The sequence below is a fragment of the Moschus berezovskii genome, chromosome 7 (genome assembly GCF_049115385.1).
Source record: "Moschus berezovskii isolate FMDL1 chromosome 7, NW_MosBer_1.0, whole genome shotgun sequence".
NCBI classification, from domain to species: domain Eukaryota; kingdom Metazoa; phylum Chordata; class Mammalia; order Artiodactyla; family Moschidae; genus Moschus; species Moschus berezovskii.
This window is the reverse complement of record NC_142466.1, coordinates 83,958,394-83,979,904: the sequence shown is the minus strand read 5'-3', so window position 1 is coordinate 83,979,904 and position 21,511 is coordinate 83,958,394. Positions and strand designations below refer to the sequence as shown.

General features: G+C 44.6%; 1 protein-coding gene across 2 annotated transcripts in view; it reads left to right on the top strand.

The window, feature by feature from the left end:
* FRMD3 (FERM domain containing 3) overlaps positions 1-21,511 on the top strand; it is a 334,605-nt gene that overhangs the window by 231,863 nt on the left and 81,231 nt on the right. For both annotated transcript variants that reach the window (XM_055427347.2, XM_055427346.2), the window contains exons 7-12: positions 3,233-3,320; positions 5,287-5,375; positions 8,489-8,552; positions 9,969-10,057; positions 19,833-19,907; positions 20,223-20,291. In XM_055427347.2, coding sequence (XP_055283322.2) covers positions 3,233-3,320; positions 5,287-5,375; positions 8,489-8,552; positions 9,969-10,057; positions 19,833-19,907; positions 20,223-20,291 — 474 coding nt within the window. The remainder of the gene's footprint in view (positions 1-3,232; positions 3,321-5,286; positions 5,376-8,488; positions 8,553-9,968; positions 10,058-19,832; positions 19,908-20,222; positions 20,292-21,511) is intronic.

The window sequence follows — 21,511 nt, the reverse complement described above, 5'->3', positions numbered from 1 at the left end:
TTAGCTCTAGTCCTGGTTCTCTTTGGCCTCCATCTGGGTCATTGGGCTAAAGTTTTGCTTTGAGGGCCACCGGAGTGGGGTGCTGCTTGGGAACATGCTGGTCAGCTCAGCTTTGTGCTTTGTTCCCCGCCAGGGGATAGAGTGAGTGTATGAAAGAGTGAGAGAGAGAGAATAGAGACAGTGTGTAGTGAGGGTGGGGTGGGCATGGTGAGGAGGCAGGAAGCCCCCAATGTTTGGATTCAGTAATTTTCTTTATTTTCTGGTGAAACATAGGGTATTACTTCAGGAACTTAGAAGAGAGCTATGAAGAGAGAAATACCTGTATGTTTTGAAAAAACTTTCAGAAATTCCCTTTTCCCTTCCCCAACAAAATGCTTCATGATTTTCTTGAATCTCTTGCTACTTTATCAAGAAGAGAAATAATTTAAATGACTATGACTTGAAAACAAAAGAATCAAAGAAACGGTACTGATGGATTTGATGGATTGAAAGGGTCATATAGTGTCAAGCAGGGCGAATAAATAAAGGGGCGCCTTTTATATATATCCCAGTGAAATTTCAGAACACCAAAACTAAAGAGAAAATCAGGAAAGGCTTTAGAAAGACTTAACTCTCCTAAAGCAGGTGTTTGAGTTAATCCCTCAGGAATATATTCTGTAAAGGATGAATTTAAAGATTATCCCCTCTATTAACAGAAAAAGGTAGCATATGTGGCTCCCTTCTCTTCCTTCTCCAAGTCCCTGTGGATAATAGAAAATGTATTAGAAAGCAGATGCAAGAAAGACTACCATCTTTGCATCAGCAGTCCTGTGGTATCTCTGGAAGATAGGAAACAAATGGAAGGAATCCAGGTCAAACACACATAGAGAATAGGAGTGGTTCTGTGTACTTCTGGCAACAGATAACGGGGCAGCCATCATGGTGGGTGCATTTGGAACATTGGTTCCCTTGTGCTAAGTCATAGGCAATGCTCAAAGCAGGCTTGAGCTGGAGGTACCATGTATGGATAATACCCTGAAGGAACTACAGTCTTCAGCCTGAAATCAAGTTACTAACTCATACTCTTCTCATATGGCATGTCCTGCCCTTCCCTACAACCTCTGGAGGCCATTGTACTAAACAAATAACATAAAATACAAGGATGAGCATCAAACCAAGAATCACCAAACACTTACAAAGGAAACATTAGTTCATTGAATAAGACACTCTGATGCAGCAAACCAAAGGGCTGTCACCAAGAAAGTAGTATTAATGGGATCAAAGGGATTGGACTTTAAAAGAAACCAAGCAGATATGCTCAGAGTAGAAAGAAGAATTTATTTCATAAAACAAGAACAGGCATCTATTTCAAGAGCTAAGTAAATATTACATTGGAAGTGAAACATTTAATTGATATTTTAAAAATCACTCATAAATGGGATGAAAAACAGGATGCACACAGCTGAAGAAGAATTTAAACTGGAGGCTTGAATAAAGAAATAATTTGGAATGTAATATAAAAAGTGGATTTAAAGAATGAAACAAAGCTTTATAAGACATGGAGGATAATACTAGGAGTTTCAAGATCCATTTACTAGGGTCTCTCAAAAGAGAGGAGCGAGAGAGAGTGGTTGAGGTGAGGAAGGAGACTGGGAAGAAAAGAAAAAAATCAAAGAAATGGCCAAAGACGAGTTGTCTGGGGGCCTCCCTGGTAGCTCACTGGTAAAGAATCCGCCTGCCAATGCAGGAGACACTGGTTGAGTCCCTGATCTGGGAAGACCCCACATGCCTCGAAGCAGCTAAGCCCATGCTCTACAACTGTTGAGCCCATGGTGCTCTAGAGCCTGAAGCTGCAACTACTGAAGCCTTTTGAGTCCTAAAGCCCGTGTTCCACAACAAGAGAAACCACTGTGATGAGAAGCCCGTGCTTTGCCACAAGAATGCAGCCCCCACTCGCCGCAACTAGGAAGAAAGCCCAAGCAGCAACAAAGACCTGCACAGCCAAAAACAAAGAAACAAGGGAAATTATAAAAAGATGAGTTGTCTGATTACAAGTGTCCCTACAGTGCTTGGGCTTCCCAGGTGGCTCCATGGTAAAAAATCTGCCTGCCAATGCAGGAGCTGCAGGAGACACGGGTTCTATCCGTGGGTCAGGAAGATCCTCTGGAGAAGGAAATGGCATCCCACTCCAGTATTCTTGCCTGGGAAATCCCAAGAACAGAGGCACCTGGTGGGCTATATAGTTCATGGGGCTGCTTTTGCTTGGGGTTCATGGGGTTGGCCATGACTTGGCGACTAAATAACCACAGTGCTCATCTTGACGAATGAATAAAGGGTGAACATTCAGAGTAAAGAGATCTTGAAAAGCTTCACAGAGAAGAAAAATGGGATACTGTTTTGATTAGAAGCATAAGGACTGTTAGGTGTCTTGAGCGGGTGGGAAGGGAATCCATCTTTGGGGAGAGGCATGCATGGAAATAGAGTTAATATTGCAATATAGTTTTACACTGTGAATATAAAACTGAATTCCTGTTGTTAGCAAACTCTTTTTGGTTGCTCAGGTTACTTACTATCCTTGGAGAATGGTTTGGATTCTCTATGATACATGTGAGATATTAATGTTAGTCCAAAGCAGAGTCTTTGAAGTGCTGCACAATCCTGATTTGGAAGCTAGCCCTGAAAGGACTTCACAGCCATCTATATTTGCAGCCCCCTTTCTCTTCCTGGAGCCAAGACCTTGTTTACCACCCTGGAGGACACAGCTCAGACTAGAAATGGCTGAGATTTCCTTTCAAAATCCAGGGCTTTCCGATAGAATGGTTGACAGCTCTTCTTTCCTGGATGGCTCTGTTTAGGCTGCTTGTTTCTACCCCAAACAAGAAAAAAATGCCCTGTATCCTGGAGAATCTTTTGAAATAAGTAGGAAAGAACAGATGCTGGGTTTTAGTTCATATTAAGATTGGATTTGCAAGGGCCTACTTATTGGTAACTTGATAACCTGATTTAACTGTCTGGGTCACTGGAGTCTTCACAGTACCTGTGTGTTGATTATGGAACAATTAACTAAGGAACACAGGCTAAGATTTCTTAGCAAAGGCTCCTTGTGGGAGGAATAATCACCAGTTTATTGATCACTATTTCTATAGGGATTTCTGTCTTGATTTAGTTAAGAATGTCATATTTTATTGATTGAAGGGACTCCGTGGTTCTGTTATTTTTCATGTTAACTCCTTGAATTCTTGTGTGATTTCAGAGGGCAGAGCCCACCAGTTGCTGAATTTAACTTACTCCTGAAAGCTCACACTTTGGAAACCTATGGGGTGGATCCTCACCCATGCAAGGTAACTACCTCTCACCGCAGGTTGACAGATAATGATTGTTTCACCCAAAAGACAATTGATTGGTATCCAGGCCTGAAGGAGCCCTTCTAGGATATTCCCACAGCCTGATCCATCACCCGTAATGGGAAGGGACAACAGTGTACTGCAGTCACACATTTGGGTAGTTGATTTTCTCCATTGGAGTCTTCTAACTGCTTGCTCATTCACTCATCCATCAATTGGATGGTTTTACCCCCTGAGAAGTTGTGGGATCCTAACAGGTTTGTTTGTAAAGGCCATTGCCAGAATGCAGTCTTTAGACTCTGATGCTGGGAAAGGTTGGGGGCGGGAGGAGAAGGGGACGACCAAGAATGAGATGGCTGGATGGCATCACCGACTCTGTGGACATGAGTTTGAGTGAACTCCGGGAGTTGGTGATGGACAGGGAGGCCTGGCGTGCTGTGATTCATGGGGTTGCGGAGAGTCGGACACGACTGAGCGACTGAACTGAACTGAACTGAACTGAAGCAGAAGGAAGGGCTTCCCAGGTGGCGCTAGTGGTAAAGAACCCACCTGCCAGTGCAGGGAGATGTAACAGATGTGCGTTCCATCCCTGGGTTGGGAAGATCCTCTGGAGGAGGACAAAGCAACCCACTCCAGTGTTCTTCCCTAGAGAATCTCATTGACAGAGAAGCCTGGCAGGCTACAGTCCATGGGGTCGCAAAGAGTTGGACATGACTAAAGCAACATGGCACACACACAAGTGGAAGGAAAAATCTTTTAATTGACCTTTAGAATATATATTTTTCTTTCTTCCTTTACTTGAATTATTTGACAGCTTTTTGCTCAAGTGGGAGATCAAGACCATGTGTATCAGAAACACTCAGGTCCCACCCCAGAGCCACCAATCAGCATCTCTGGGGAACCTGGAACCTGCCTTTTAAACAAGCTCCCAGCGTGGTACTCAAGCACATGTGTTTCAGAAGCGTTTTTTGAAAACAGTGTTCTTTTCATATTCTAAACCCACTGCACATCAACCAGACACTAACCTGAATCCTAAACTAAGCATTTATATCAGCCAGGCTCTTAAAGATGTGTTTTTGAGTCATACTAGAACATTTCTTTACCTAGGTGGGACCAGCTAATGGTATTCTGTGAAGTCCCTGGTATTAGAGCTCATAGCTCAGGTTGGACCTTAGAAGGGCCTGGGGAGCCCCGTCACCTGCTGGTGTCCAGTCCCATGGGGATGTGAAGGTGCAGCCCAGGCAGAGAGCTGGCAGGCTGGTTGACAGCGGCATGTGCATCTTCTGCCTCTGCCCACATGATTATTTTAGAGTATTTGCCAGATGTCTCTTCCTGTTAATGGTTTAAATTAGATTATTCCACTTCATGAATTAGATTTTATCCACAATCTGAGCCTCTCTGTCTGTTTTATTTATCGCCTGGAGACTGACTTGAGTTTTGTTGTTATCATTGTTGTTCCTTTGCCTTAATTTATCCATGCTTAGTTTTCCTACTGGAGACTGGAATCAAAGTAGGCATTTCCAGGCATACCTTTGTTTTTAAATTACCAGAAATCCCATATGGGGTTGACTAGTTAGTTTAGATGCTCAGGGCTTTGGTTTCAGGGCTAATGACAACCAAGAACTGTTTTCCTACTTACATGGTGGATCTGAGAACTCAGGCAGTCCCATAAGACACTTGGAAGTAGACTAGTGATTTGGGACTAACCTGTATTTTCCCAGGAGGTTTCTGGGGAGGCCGAGGTCCACTCCTCAAATGGAAAAGCTACACATTCCTGGCCCTCGCCCACATTTTAGAGGTACTATCCTTGGAAGTCCCATCTTAGAAGCTTAGTTTATGGCTACAATCATTGTACTTAACCTAAAATTCACCCAGACTGAGGATGAATAAGCATATCATTTATCCTTTATTTGATATTCCTTAATAGAATATGTTCTTATTTCTGTTTTTCTTTTTTTTCCAGGATTCAACAGGCACAACAACATTTTTAGGATTCACTGCTGCAGGCTTTGTGGTATTCCAGGGAAATAAGAGAATCCATTTGTTAAAATGGTGAGTACTTCTTTGGAAAACAATTCTTGTTTTTTCTTAATCTTGTTTTTCTTTCCCAGTCTTTGACTTTCTGTTTGGAACTGCCAGGTAGAATGCCTAAGATCCATTTCCCTGCCTTTGAGCTTCTTACAAAGAGATTATTCATCTATAAATGAAGTTCAATCTGGTTTCCCTTGACCTCAGGAGACCTGGAGTGTGTCCCAGGCTCAGAGGCTCTGCCTCCAAAGGGAAGGTGTCCAGAATTCCTGGTGAAGAAATACCAGGGGTGACCACAGGGTGCCTCAGGGCAGGGTTAGGGTGCAAGTTCCCTCAGACAACAAGGACCCCCTCTATTTCTGTCACTTCTTTTCATTCTCTTCTGTTGAATTCTTGCTGCAGACCCACCCCTCTGTAATCCAGTGTATCAGTGAGGATGCTTTTGACTCAAAGGGACAGGAATGTCTGCTCACAGTGACTTACAGATGAGAGGACAGCAAAAGTTCCGGGGATCCGGCAGCCCCATGGTCCTTTAACTTAACTGCTTGGCAACATCACAAAGGACTTGCGCCTTTGCATTTTCTTCTGTGCAGTTGCAGGGTGGTGGCTTTTGTCCCCAGGTTCATGCTTGTAAAATGGCCATGCATGCAACTTCAGTTGTCACATCTTCCCATGGCAACACCCTCAAGGAGAACAGCCCTTTGCATGTGTCTCCTGTGAAGACAAGGATAGCTTTTTCAGAAGCTCTGTAAGAGACTTCCTGTGTATGTAATTGGGCAGGGTTGGGTCATATGTGCCTCCTTAAACCAATCCTTCCAAGAAGTAGAATTCTGTGATGAGGTTGGTCAAATCAAGATCCATCCTCTTGGAGAGAACATCATCTACATGAACACTTGATTTAGAGGAAGAATAAAGTATGGGTTCTGTCAGTAAGGACGTGGGAGAATGGACCAGCAGTGCCTGCTATGTCCGATCAAGGAACAAAATAGTTTTGGTAAAGAGTGAAGAAGTCTGCAGAAACTAACACAACATTGTTAAACAACTATACTCCAATAAAAAATTTTAAAAAATAAAAAGAAAGACAAATTCAAAAAAAATTGGACTTATCTTGACTGTACTTTAAAACAAAAAGAGTGAAGAAGGCTGAACATTTTGTGTGTATTGGAACATTGTAAGGGCTTAGTCTTGTTCAGAGCTTCAGCTTGATTTGGTTCCCTCTCTGATGGTCCTTGACAAATAAGATTTGTCATCTGGTCTCTCTGGGTTGTGGACTCACTCTCTTGGCTTGAGCCCTAGGGGTCGGAAGTTTCTGATGGACCTCTGGGCATCCACCGTCAGTCCTGGATTGAAAATGCTCTCTCACGCTTATCTGAACCTCCATTTCACGGTTCTTTTAGCATCAGGATTTCTTCCAGCACCTTTTTATCAAGTCCCCATCCACCCCATCACTTCTTGGCCCTCTCCTCTGAGCACCTGCCTTCCCTTCAAACCTTCTCTACAAGAATAGACGCAATCAGCTCATGTCCACTTTGCTTCATACACCTTCTGCTCTGTTTTTATGATCAGCCTTCTCTTCCTAAGAACCCTAATTTGCCTAAATATCTTCCCTACCTACTCTGTCATTGCCTTTATTCATGTAATACTGTCAGTTCGCATCTGTGCCCACATACTCTCTTCCTCCAAAATGAGTATTCTCAAACTTTCATGTGTCTCTAATAAATCACTTAACTGCCTGAGCCTCAATGTACTCATTCATAAAATGGGCATTCATTATATCCAACTACTTTACAGGAAAGAAAGGAGATGGGGGAGAAGGAAATGAAATAGTGTGTGTGAAAGTGACTTGATTTGTGAACTAGGATGTTATATAAATACATAGCATGGTAGGTTACCTCCTTTTTTCTCTGTGTCTTCAGTATTTGTAAAGAAGCTCTGATGTTAACCACCCTTCAGTCCATTCCAGAATAAGTTCCCTAGGGATTTTCTGACTTTGGAGAGCATGGGTAATATGGGCAGGGCTTCCCCCATTCTCTCCTACAATTACAAAGGCTTGAGGGTCCTTAAGGGTGTTTGATCCTTAGGTACTACTCAACTCTGGAGTCCTTGGGTTAGACATGTGCATATTAATTGCAAGTCTCTCCCCTTGGGGCTTTAGTTTCTTCCCGGGTCCACTGAAGAGTTGAGATGGACAGTCCCCAGATCTTTTGTTTCTAGGTTCTAAATCTTGGTGTTTCTGGTGGGATGTTGTCATCCTCATCTCTCCCAGCCATGGCTTAGGAACACATTTGTTAACAGCCACGTACATGTTACTAAAATTAATTTTCTTCCCACGTTAAACCTAGTGTTGTTTTGTTTTGAACATCCACTGAACTTTATCCCTCTTGCAAATCTTCACCACAGGTTAATATGACCTCACTGTTCTTTTTCCCCAGGAAAAGCACAGAGGCACATATCACTGTCCTAGGAATTAGATCAAAGGAATAAAAATAGAATTCCCTCCTCTCTTTACACTTATCTTCTTACCAAGGAGGTGACCTTAGGTCTACATTTCAGGTAGATTTTAACTGGGCATCTCCTTAAGATGAAGCCTCATGTCTTTTGACTATAGTTCCTCGAGGTATCCTTATAGTTTTGAGCATCTCGTTATCTAACAAAATGGTTCATTTATAAACAGGGAGGGCAGAAATGAGAATTTTGCAATGTGGTGCATGTCTTGGAGATGGATGTGAAAGGATACAGATATTGTGACTCCATATGGTTTCATTAACCAAATCTGAAATAACTATTACATACTTCCTACCTCATAAAGTGGGTTGGCTAATTAATATTGTCTTGGTCATTAATATTCGTGAAACCTCTAGAGCTCCTTGGAAGAAAGGTTCAGCTTAACTGTAAAAAAAATAGAATAAATAATTCTGAACTGCCCATGGATCCTCTCTTGGGAAGAAAATTGCTGTAGAATTCACTTGGGGGCTCTTCCCTGCTCATTTGGCCTCCAGCAATGATAAGATAATATCTTGTTTCATTGCTGTCTGCTTGGCATTTGTGAGTCGGATGGATTCCTATGGGAAAGCGGGTACCTTAATTAGCTGCCACTTTTTTTTTCCTTCTCACCCAAAGAGATTTTCTTTTCTTAGGCCAGATGTCTGCAAATTGAAGTTTGAAGGGAAGACATTTTATGTGATTGGCACCCAGAAGGAGGTCAGAAACTGCTTTTCTACCTGTCTGTTGTTGGGTGTGCATGCATGTGTTTGTACATGTGTGTGTGTGCAGGTGTGCCTGTTCATGAGAAAGTTTTAGGTATGACATGTGCCTATAGTAATGTAGCCCCCAAAGAACATGATGTTAAAGTTTGTGATGACACCAGAAATTTAGAGGTAAATAACACCAGGTTTACAAAAATTAGGTTGTGATAGACTTGGGCTTTCTGGTGCCTCAGATGGTAAAGAATACACCTGCAATGCAGGAGATCTAGGGTTCGATCCCTGAGTCGGAAAGATCCCCTGGAGAAGGGAGTGACAACCCACTTCAGTATTCTTGCCTGGAGAATTCCATGGACAGAGGAGCCTAGTGGACTACAGTCGATGGGGACACAGAGAGTCAGACATGACTGAGTTACTAACACTTTAACTTTCACTGACTTAGGAAATAGCTAATGGCGCATCTCCTACCTCTATCAATTGCCAGAATACAAAATTCGGAAACAAATGAATAATACTTAAAGATAGATATCAACCAGTGTTGATTAGAGTTTTATGAAAAGTATAAGTCTTGGGAATCTTAAAATCAAGGAGTTACCCCATGTAGGTTGGGTTTATCATTTGGGAGGAGGCCATTACTGAAGAGCCTCAGAGCTCAGTCTGAAAGTTTCTCGATTTTCTTGAGCCTAGTGTTTAAGCACTAGATATTCAAGGATGGCGAGTAAATTTTAAAATTCATCCAAGTCTGACTGAGAGGTAGGTGATGCCTGGAGCGTTGAGAAAGATTATGAAGCTCTTCTTTATCCAAACAGGACCCATAGAGGTCAGTAATATCTGCAAAGAGTGAGGGAAGGGGGAATATGATTTTAGCATCTTCTAAGTACATAGGACTTCCCTGGTGGCTCAGATGGTAAAGCATCTGCCTAAAATGCGGGAGATCCAGGTTCGATCACTGGGTTGGGAAGATCCTCTGGAGAAGGAAATGGCAACCCACTCCAGTACTCTTGCCTGGAAAATCCCATGGACGGAGGAGCGTGATCGACTACAGTCCATGGGCTCACAAAGAGTTGGACACAACTGAGCGACTTCACTTTACTTCACTTCTTCAAGTACATAGTAATACATCAGTTTAGTTCAGTTCAGTTCAGTCGCTCAGTTGTGTCCGACTCTTTGCGACCCCATGAATCATAGCACACCAGGCCTCCCTGTCCATCACCAACTCCCGGAGTTCACTCAAACTCATGTCCATCGAGTTGGTAATGCCATCCAGCCATCTCATTCTCTGTCGTCCCCGTCTCCTCCCTTCAATTCTGTTTGGTAGGCGGTGGGATACAAATAGGTAAATTCTTAAAAGAAAAATATGAAAAACTTAAACTGTGTTTAACGTGCCCTTAATTGTTTTGTTATATTTTATTAGAAAAAAGCTGTGTTGGCATTTCATACTTCAACACCAGCTGCCTGCAAGCATCTTTGGAAGTGTGGGGTGGAGAACCAGGCCTTTTATAAGTAAGTCACTTTTATTCATTTAATCATAGGTTTGAAAAGCACTTCTGGAGTCCTTTATGTTTTGCAAATAGCTACATATTCATTTCTTTTAATATAGTCCTTTTTTATTATATTTAAGTGAGTTATAAATTTGCTGCATTGTTCAGAGTGACTCCCAACCACTGTTGGCCTGACCATGTCTTGAACTTTATACTGGGTGTTTCCTAATTGCTATGGGCTTTTTTTTTGCGGGGGTGGGCATTGTTGTTTCCACTCAACATGTCACATATCTGTTTTTGGTTGGTGCCCCCCTTAGAAGCAGACCTTGAGAAGAGCTTAGTGCAAATGGGGTGTGGTTTCTGAATGTACCAATAGGGGAGTGGAGGAGGGAGAGGGGAAGCAAGAAATATAGGGCATGATATTTAGTAGTCACCACTGTGAGCCGCTGGACTCAGCTGTGTCTGCTGGGGAACCCTAGCAGACTGCAGAATGTGCCTCAAAGTTCTGCCACTGACCGGCAAAGAGGTTGATCTGTTTATCTACCAATTACCCATTCATTTTAGTTTGGGGACACTTACGAGGGCAGAGTGAATACTCTCTAGCACTTCTGGCTTACTCTGAGCTTGGGTTGTACGTGCTCTCAACAACAGAAAAAGAAACCTTAGGCAGAGAGTCACACATGTTCCTGGTAAGAAGGCTTCAGTGTTTAGAGATGAGAACCAAAGGTTTGTAGGTGGAATGCCATCAGGGTCTTCTAGGATTGTAGAAAGTCAGTGCTGCACAGACCTTCAGAAACCATCCATAAAACTCTCAGGTTTCAAAAAAGGTTCAAATTTAGGATTTTTCCATAAATTCTAGCTTCTCCTATTTGAGATCTTTACTGATTGGAAGAGCAGTGGTGATAGATGCAGTCAGTAGCCTACTGAGCCCTGCCTGGGGTATCAGCACCACTCACCTCTGGAGTTCATCCAGGTGGATTTTGTTCCACTCCGCTACCCTGCCCTGCTACACTGAAATAGTCTTACTTATTAGACTCACCTGAAACTGCTGAATCTATAATCATCCTGGGCTTTGGCTTACAAGGGCCTTCAGGAGAATGAAGGCTGAAATGGGGTTTTTCAAACCCCTTTAAAGCCACAGAACTCTTTTCCTTACACAGAAAGTGTAGACAAAGCCTATATAAAAAAAGATAAAAATAGAGAAGCTGTGCTGTTGGTGGGGACCAAAGTTGGGACTGGGGACTAGAGACCCTTGACTCATTGCTCACTACTCTGCAGGAGGTTGGGTGACCAGTTGTCTGAGTTTGCCCATGACTTTCCCAGGTTTGGAATGAGAATTCCCAAGTCCTAGGTAGATGCCATCAGGAGCATAATTTGAAAATGCTTGGATGAGATGATTCACCAAATGCTGTGCTTCTAGGAATGATGATGCATATCAATAAGACATCAAGTCATCTGTGAGTCTCCTGCAGTGTCTGAAGACTGGTAATTAAAGAATAGCTGATGACCTGTGATGGTCAGCGTGTCTAGACCACTCCATTCAAATGACAGCAGAGAGAAGGAAAGGCAGACAGTCTGGTGCTCTTAGTCTTAGTTGGAACCTACACATTTTTGTTTTTAATCAGTTAAAAAAATTGAGATAACACTCCACATGCTATAAAATCAACTGTTTTAATGTGTAAGTTCAGTGGATTTAGTATAATTCACAAATATATGCAACTGTCACCACAATCTGATTATTCGGGACATTGAATGGTTTTTGCACATGTATTGTTTTATCATGAGAGAGAGAAGTCAGATGGTATATGGAGTAAAATAAATGTAAAAACAGAATTGAAAAGAGGGGAGAGAAGAGGGGAAAACCCACAATCAAAGGAATCCATGTGGGGCATTTGGAGTATGCTTATTATCTGGCAGCTAACAAAGTAGTCTGACAATTCTATCATTGAATGGGCCAAGTAGTCATATCAAAGAAATCACATCCAGTCACCTGTAGGTGCTTCGGAAGACCCAAGGAGTGTAACTGCGAGAACAGGTGGCGCCATACAGAGTTGACTGAGTCCTTGCGTCAACATCTCTGCTCTGGTTGGGCCAGGCTCCCCGATCTCTCCCATTAGGACTTCTAATCCCGAATATTTATCCTAACCTGAGATTTGCCCAAACATTGTGTTCCACCATTATCCCGTAATTATCCCTGTTCCTTAAGAAAGAGGAAAGATATAGCTTATCTTGACCCAGCAGTGTGACCTTGAACCAGTGGCTGGCCACATCTGGCTCATCTGTTGAAGGGAGGGAGCTGGGACTCAGGTATGATTTGCTTGTATCACTGTGGCCTCATGTTAAGAATAGTGGGCTTTGGAGGCCAACAGACTTGGATTTGAATCTTGATTCTGTTGCTTACTAGTCGTGTGACCTGAAACAAAACAATGAACACTGTGAGCCTTATTTTTATTTTTCATCTGTAAAATTCAGTTGGTAATTCCTGCCCTGCAGTGTCTAGTCCTGCCAGGCACACTGACCATCAGTAAATGGTAGCTGCTGCTATGACTATGATGACTCCCTGCTCCGTGAATGGGGAATGTTTTCTGAGTGCCAGTTGGTTGCAGAGCCCAGTCCCTTTGCTTCTGAAGGGCTCTAACTCTGTGAAGCTCAGAGCTTCCTCCACTGCCCGCTTCCTTTCCTGGCCCTGCTTCCAGCTAATCATGGTTTTGGCCTTCATGGTCTGGGCTGGCAGAGCAAAGCACTGATCTTTTTTTTTTTTTAATTGGGGTATAATTTCTTTACAGTGTTGTTAGTTTCTGTTGCACAACACGAATCAGCTATATATACACACACCCCCACCGTTTGAGTCACCCCCTCTTGAGTCACCCTGCGTCCCACCCCTCTAGATCATTACAGAGCACCAAGCTGAGCTTCGTTTGCTATACACACAGCAGTTTCCCACTAACTATTTTACACATGGTAGCGTATATATGTCTCGGAGAAGGCAACGGCAAGCCACTCCAGTACTCTTGCCTAGAAAATCCCATGGATGGAGGAGCCTGGTGGGCTGCAGTCCGTGGGGTCGCTAAGGGTCGGACACGACTGAGCGACTTCACTTTCACTTTTCACTTTCACACATTGGAGAAGGAAATGGCAACCCACTCCAGTGTTCTTGCCTGGAGAATCCCAGGGACGGGGGAGCCTGGTGGGCTTCCGTCTGTGGGGTCACAGAGTCAGACACGACTGAAGTGACGCAGCAGCAGCAGCGTGTATATGTCAGTGCTAGTCTCTCCGTTTGTCCCACCCTTTCCTTCCCCTGCTGTGGTCACAAGTCTGTTCTCTATGTCTGCATTTCTATTCCTGCCCTGCAAATAGGTTCACCAGTTCTACTCTTCTAGATTTCATACATATGCATTAATATACAATTTTTTTTTCTCCTTCTGTCTTCACTCTGTATAGAAGACTCTGGATTTATCCATGTCACAGAGCCCTGATCTTATTTCCTGGGTTGGGAGTGGCTTGTTTCCTTCTTTGCACTTCACCTGTCATGAGAACAGGGAGGCCCCATGGCCAAGAATTCCCTAGTATGCTTTTAACACATGAATGTGCTGCTAGTTGTCAGCTGGCCCGGGTCCACCGATCAGGTTTGAGAGCCCTGGCTCTGAGATCTGCTGCCTGGGAACAGAGCCCAGAAACAGAAACTCTGACTCTCCCTCCTGCTCCAACCCCCTGGGGATCCCCAACACAGACTTAGACAGTCACCATCTGAGAGCTTCCTCCCTGCCATGTGTTTTGGGTGCTGCCACCCCCAGAGCACTGGAATGTGCCATTTCTGGACACTGATTCCCTGAAAGCGCACTAGATTCACTGAACTCTTCAGGGTTTCTGAAGAATCCTAGGAGAGTTCCTGAAGAGTTCAGTGAATCCCTGGTGGTTCTTCTGATGAATCTATCTCACACCTGCTTTAGGCTGAGACAGTGCTAGACACTGGGGACACAGTGGAAGCTCAAATGACACTCTCTGTCCCCAGCTTTGTATGGAACTGTGTGCAGGACATAAAGGTAGTCCCTAATAAATTTCTCATCTGTGTCAGTGTGCATTTTGTCAAAGGAACAGTATTACACTTGGTCGTCAAGGACCCAGAGTATCTCCCTAAACCTACACCTTTCACACTTCAGTGAGCATGAGAGTTACCCAGAGATCCTGTTAGAATCTGGCTTCTGGTTCAGTAGGTCTGGGTGGGGCCCAAGAATCCAGATTTCTAATTAGCTCCCTGGTGATGCTGAGCTGCAAATATACGGCCCACACTTGAGTAATGAGGTTCTAAATCAGAGATCCTCAGCCTGACTGCACATTAGAATCACCTGGGGGAACTTTTAAACAATAACAACATGGACCCTACCTGAGACCCAATTAACTTGAAATCTGAGTTCTCACCAAAATGTGTACACGAGTGTTCATAGCAGCATTCTTCATCATAGTTAAAACAGATGCCCATCAACTGATGAAAGGATAAAGGAAAGTGGTATATCCATATAATGGAATATTATTGAGCCATAAAAGGGAGGAAGTACCTACTGATTCCTGCTACAATAGGGGTGAAACTTGAAAACATGATGCTAAGGAGTGCAAGAAGGAAGGGACTTCTAATAGTACTGGGAGGTTCTTTTGAGGGTAATGAAAATACTCTTTTTATGAATCTCTAACTTTGTAAATTATACTGAAAACCACTGAAGTGTACAATCTAAAAGGATGAACATTATGTTATGTGAATTGTATTTGAATAAACCTTTTATTTTAAAAATTTAGAATCTTGGATGAAGGATCTTGATGTTAGTAGTAATATACCTTTTCCAGGCAGGGTGAGCCTGCAGCCTAGGGTTGCATGCTCTAATCCTGTGATTCTCAAAGTTTGGGTCCCTGGACCAGCATCAGCATTTCTGGGGAACTTGTTATAAAGGCCTGGCTCCAACTCAGACTTACTGAATCAGAACCTTGTATTTTCAAAAGCCCACCCAGTGATTCTGATGCATTCTGTAGTATGAGGACCTGCGTGTCCAAGACATTATTTTAAAAATACAGAAAAGTCTGGGTTTGGTTCCTCCAGCTTCTATGATATGACCGTTGTTAAGTGAATTTACCCTTCTGTGCCTCAGTTTCCTCGTGTAAGAATGTGGATTACTTCTTCCTATGAGAGAGCTGTGAGGATGAAATAAATTAGTGTATTTAAAGTGCTTTTTAAATAATAAATTAGTGCATTTAAGCACATTCCTGGTGGCTCAGCAGTAAAGAATCCACGTGCAATGCAGGAGATGGGGGATTTATCCCTGGGTTGGGAAGATCCCCTGGAGGAGGAAATAGCAACCCACTCCAGTATTCTTGCCAGAGAATCCCACGGACAGAGGAGCCTGACAGGCTTCAGTCCATAGGGTTGCAAAGAGTTGGATGTGACTGAGCAACTGAGAATGCAATGTGCTTTAGATGGTGAATAGTGCCTAGTAGGGTTCAGTAATAGCATATATTGTTATTACAGTGATTACTTCAGAAGCTATAAACCATAGGGAAAAGGGAAATTGTATTGTTAGTTCTAGAGGTGGCCTTTAGAGCACCAGCCAGTGTCTCCCCAGCACCTAACCTGACCTCCATCCTCAGCTCCTGTAGTAACAGGTACCAGAGGAGAAGCTGGAAGCAGGGGTGAGTGGGGGCATATTCCTGCAGAGCTGTGCTGCGTGTCCATCAGATGACACTGATACTCAGAGAGTGCTTTGTCTGTTCCAGGCACTGTGAGTATCTATGCACATCTCACAAATAGTATCCCATGTAAAACAGACTTGCAGTGTCAGGACTGGACAGAACTCCGTAACGCCATGGGAAGGGGTCTCTCGGTAGAGTGACTCTGCCCTGAAAGTTCTGAGGTGGGGGGCGGGGGGAGAGTTGTGACAGTAGAAAAGAGAGAAATGACTAGACCACCATGTGAATACACAGGCGTCACCCAGTCAGGTGCTGGTCAACTGGGGACTGGATTTCCCTGTGAGGTCAGAGATTTGAGAATAGCCAGTGCTTCTGTGCTGAGGTTTTGATGAGTAGCTGGAGATGGAAGTGGGGAGAGGGAAACCAGAAAGAAAGCTAGAGGAGAGAGAACTGCTCCTCTACTAGGCTGTGCCTGCATCGCCTACACTGGGAGGAAGGCTTGCTCTGGGCTCATGCATAGGAGAGCCTGGGAACAGAGAACTGGAACAGGTCAGCTAGAGCTGGAGCCTGAAGCTCTTTTATTTGCCTTCAGAGTGTTTGACATGGTTCCCGGGTATGGCCACGGCTTAGAGAATTGGCTTTGGTAGCTCAACAGTGAGAAGGCAATGCAGAGGTTTGGAGAGTGATATCAGGGGTAGGGGAAGGGAGAGAGGGAGGGAGGGTATCATATAATGAGCAAGGAGTAATATAGGTGTTTTCAGATCATTTTATCTCATTTAAGGCTTCCCAGGTAGCTCTAGTGGTAAAGAGCCCACCTGCCAATGCAGTAGACAAAAAAGATGAGGGGTCAATCCCTGGATTGGGAAGATCCCCTGGAGTAGGATATGGCAACCCACTCCAGTATTCTTGCCTGGGAAAATCCCATGGACAGAGAGGCGCCTGGCGGGCTACAGTCCATGGGGTCGCAAAGAGTCTGACATGACTGAAGTGATTTAGCACTTCTTCTTTAACCCTCCTCAGAACACTATGAACTAAGTATTCTAATATCATCATTCTTTAAAAAATTTGTAAAGAAACTAAGACTCAGAGAAGCTGTGTGACTTGACAAAGGTCACAGGACCAAAAGCAGGAAAGAATCCTGAGCCCCTGTGTTTTGGGGTAAAATGCCACTTGGGAGTCATTCAAGGAGAATGTGGGGACTCCGAGGTTCTCTGATGCAAGTAGGCGGCCTTGGAGCGACCTTGGAGTGTTTGATAAAAATACAGACTCCCAGGCCCCTATCTAGAGGGACTGAATGAGCCTCTCCAGTGATGGCTCCTGGGAGCTGGTACTCCTAACCCTGCTCCAGCATCTACTGATATACAGCCAAAGGTGGACACAACTGCATGCGTGTCCTGTGACCCAGCCGTCTTTCTCTTGCCTTCATTCATTTCCTTCCATCCCATTGTCTGTTTCCCAGTTCCCAGGGGTTTTGTGGGGTTCACGCTCTCAGAATAAATCCCCCTGTTAAAACTCCATAAAAGACCTCAGCCCAGACACTATCGGGCATCTCCCTGAACATTTGGGAGGGCAGGGGATTGGCGGTAATGCTCTCGATAGAGTGTCTCTGAGCCACTGAAACCACACAAATAATCATCGAGGGCACTTAGCTGTCAGAAACAAGCCAATGCTTTTTTCACTCCTCTCATCCTGACCAGACAGCTGTTCGCTTTCTCTGTGAAACATGCTTTCTAGCCAGTTTTCCTTGATGTACTTGGAGGGTTTGTGTAGATGCAGTGGAGCGCTGTGAGGCCTCCCACCAAGAGGCTGTTCTGAGGCAGTGGCCTCTGCATGGGACTTGGAAGGACAGGAGCTGAGGCTGAACTGGCAAGAGACAGAGCCACCCACTGCTCCCTAGACAAGCCCCCGTCTATGGAATTGCTGTGCTAGCCACACCTCCATAAAATGGGTACAGAGTTGAGTCTGAATTTCAAAAACTGCAGAGTCGCACAGAGTTGGGCACGACTGAAGCGACTTAGCAGCAGCAGCAGCAGCAGTAAGCTTTTTCAGCAGACGACCTTGCCCTGAGCATCCTTAGGAACCTAGAGCAATAACAACAAAACAGTAAAAAAGCAGAAACTGTTTTAAAAAGTTTCTCCACCTCCCACCTCTGAATACTTGGGAGCAACAACTCTGCTGAGATGGGGAGAGGCAGCCAGTGATGGGAAATGTGTCCAGGCCTGTGACTCTCTGGGGCTAAAATTGGAGGTGGGGTAGCAAAGAGGCCCAGACCAGACACATCCTCAGGGGAGGAGGCACAACGATGCTGAGTCCATTAGCGAGGCTTGCTGGGCCATTTCTCCTCTTGAGTGCATGTGGTCTGTAGCCTGGCTTTGGCCGGCAGCCTGTCCTAGGCATCTAGACCCCTCTGCGGTGTGGATTTCATGTGCTCTGCTTATCCTGAGGGCTTATTCTCTGGGCCCTGCCTTGACAGGAATCCCTCTCCCTGGGCTTGACTCCCTCTCCTGCCCATCTTGCTCCCTGGATTCATCCTTTGTAGCCAGTACTCTTCTCTGTGGGTTCGGGTGGTTTACAAAAGAGTATTTTTTGTGACTTTCCATTGTCTTGAGGACAAAGACTGAACCTTTAACAAGGACAGCTCAAGGTCAGGTCCTGCTAAATTCGTGGGGAGAATGTGTGAGTGAGACTGTGTAAAACAGTCGTAATAACAGCACAGGGAAATGCACATCAGATCATCTTAGTTCCCCCAGGGCTCAAGGTCTGGGCTTTCACTTGCTGGGCCTTCTGCCTAGAACACAGCTACCACCGGCCATGTTAACACCTTCCCTCCCCTGCAGCTCAGCTCGGAGATCTCTTCCTCAGGCCACCTTCTGTGGCTCCCAGATCAGATCAGCACCACCCCCATACTCTTATTGCATCTTTTTCTTTAAGCACCACTGCTTGTAATTTACCTTTGTTCTCTTCTTTGTGGGGTTTCTAGATGAATATCCATTTCCCTCTGGGCCTTACAATTCCATGAATGCAAAATTTGTGTCTTCCTTGAGCTCTGTGGTGCACAAAGCAGAAGAGACGCTTGGTTAATAGTGCTAAGTGACTGAACCCAGGCTTCGTGGACTCAGGGATGTGAGCTGAAGCTGCCCACACTGAAGCTTCCAGACACAGCCCTCATTGTGTGATTGTCTCTGCTCAGAATTCCATAGAGCTTATTGTTCTATTTGTTTTTTATTAAGATTTTGTAATGATCAGTAGTTAAAAATGATCCTGAACTCTTTTAGACCCATTCTTTCTAATTTGTTGGGTTTAACTGCATCAGGCTTAAGGTGACTGACTTTTAGGTGTCCTGAGGTATCATAGGAATCAAATGCCCCATGTGTGGCCTCTGGACTGCCCAAGTTCTGAATTGTTCTTTCAGAGTGGTGGTGTTTTGTTCTTATTTACGGGAAGGGCTCAGAGGTGCTGAATCAGGGCTTGGCTGGGCTTCTGTTCCTCGTGTATCTTAGTCATCAACCGGTGTGGTTTCTTTTAAAGGGCACTGGGTCATGGTGACTTAACCCATCTTAATACTCAGAAACCAGGGATCATTTCCATGGTGACACAGGCCCCTTGTACCATCTCCCAGAAAATACACAGTAGCTGAGTTCTGTGTGACATGGGTAGTGACCTGTGTCACCAGGGAACTGTTTTCTGCTGCAATGCTGGCATAGCTCCAGGCAAGAAAGTCTGCCCAGCAAAAAACTGTAATGATGCCCTCTGCCTGAGCCCACCCTCTTCCTGTCACTGCAACAGAAACTGGCAAAGAATCTCTGCTAATCATCAATATTGCCTGGTCCTTTTTGCAGATCATGACCTGGTAATAGATGATACCAAATGTGTGGGTCACCAACAACATATACAATAGTGAAAAGAGATCACATAGAAAAGACAAGATTGCAACATACATGGTGAAAGAAACATTTCTTTCAGGTGTGTGTGTGAAAGTGAGTATGAGTGTGTATGTGACAGAGAGATAACAGTATAACGTATATCTTTCTTGGCAGTCAGAAATATCTGATTACCACATATTACAGCATGTTCCGCTTGGACTTTGCAGTGGCATACCACCTCTGCTCTGCTTTTTCTTATAGGTATGCAAAATCCAGTCAGATCAAGACGGTGTCAAGCAGCAAGATATTTTTTAAAGGAAGTAGATTTCGATATAGGTGGGTACCCATGGTTCCACTTCGATGATGGGGTTGGGCTGGGCACAACCTTTGATGTTGGAATATGGTATTGATACTTGTAAATCAGTGCACTTTGGCCCATACCGCAGTTTGGGGGCTCCCTTTCCACCCATCTCTTATGCCCACAGGATCTCTCAAACTCTGTAGTAATATCCCCTCATGGAGGAGTAGAAGGCATGGATTCTCAGAGTTGGGTCAGACCACTGTGAAGTTCAAAAAAAAAAAGTGCACACACCCCTCCCCTTCCACTCTGAGCATCTGTGCACAGACGCCGTGTTTCTGTCTTTTTTGCAGCGGTAAAGTTGCCAAAGAGGTGGTGGAAGCCAGCTCCAAAATCCAGAGAGAACCCCCAGAGGTGCACAGGTGAGTGGGGTGGTCCCCAGGGCTCTAAGAGGTTTCTGGGTAGACAGGAGGGTTTCCAGGCAGACTTCGCCAAATCCACTAGAACAATGAAGGGAGCAAGGGCACTAGCTGCCTGGCCCTATGTTGTTTTCAGCCCCAGTTCCAGGCACTCCCATCATCCCCCAGGTCTCTCTCAGACAGGTCTATCCGGGCTTCATTCTGAGTTACCATAATACTCCTGATTTGGCCTGGAGTATCACGTGAACAAGCAGGAAGAGTGTGAGGCGTGGCTGAGCTGGGCTGTCTCCTGACTGAGTCCATCAGCCTGTCCTCTTAGAAATGTTCTCTGCCCTTGCCTCTGTTCATCACTAGTGGCCAGTTCCCACTGGCCCAACTCCTCCTAGACTATTTCACACAAGGGGGTAGGGTCCCCATTGCTCATCAGACCTTTAATTCCCCAAAACCACTAAGAGGAATGAGGAACTTAGTCATTATCAGGACAAGGGTGTGTTTCTCTGTTAACATGGCAATATATGTAATTCTGAGGAATAATAAATGTTCTCTTAACCATGCTGCACCTCTTATCACCACAGTTTACACAGATCATTGTACATCCTAAACTTCAAGCATGCTCCATATCTAAAGCTGGACATTCTCATCCTGATTTTTCTCCTTTTGAAGGCAAGATCATCATAAGATATATTCTTTAGGAAGTTCTCACACACTGGTGGGCACCAGTCCTTCCTTCCCCACCTTTGAACTTGGATTCTCCCTTATGCTCAGATTTTTTGCCCAGCCTCCTTTATCTCCAGGGTGATCCAATGAGCTGGGTACCTCTCACCTGGTCCTTGGGGCAGTCAGGCAGGAGGAGGCCATGGTCTCTCAGAAGTGTAGCTAAGTCAGCCAGCTTGGGCACCCACATGGGAACAGAACTGCAGTCATCATGAAATCTCGTGCAGATTTGTACAGAGAATAATTCGTTCCTGGTTTGGGGTGATCCAGTGGGAAGCTGTTCATACTGTTCATGGAGTTCTCAAGGCAAGAATATCGAAGTGGTTTTCCATTGCAGGGGACCACGTTTTGTGAGATAGGGAAACCCAGAGTGCTACAGTCCATGGGGTCGCAAAGAGTCAGACACAACTTAGTGACTGAACAACAAATGGGAAGCTGTCACATGCAAGTCTGCAAAGCAGTCTCTCCTGCTTTAAGAAGCAGGAGAAAACTGCAGAGCGAGGGAATCA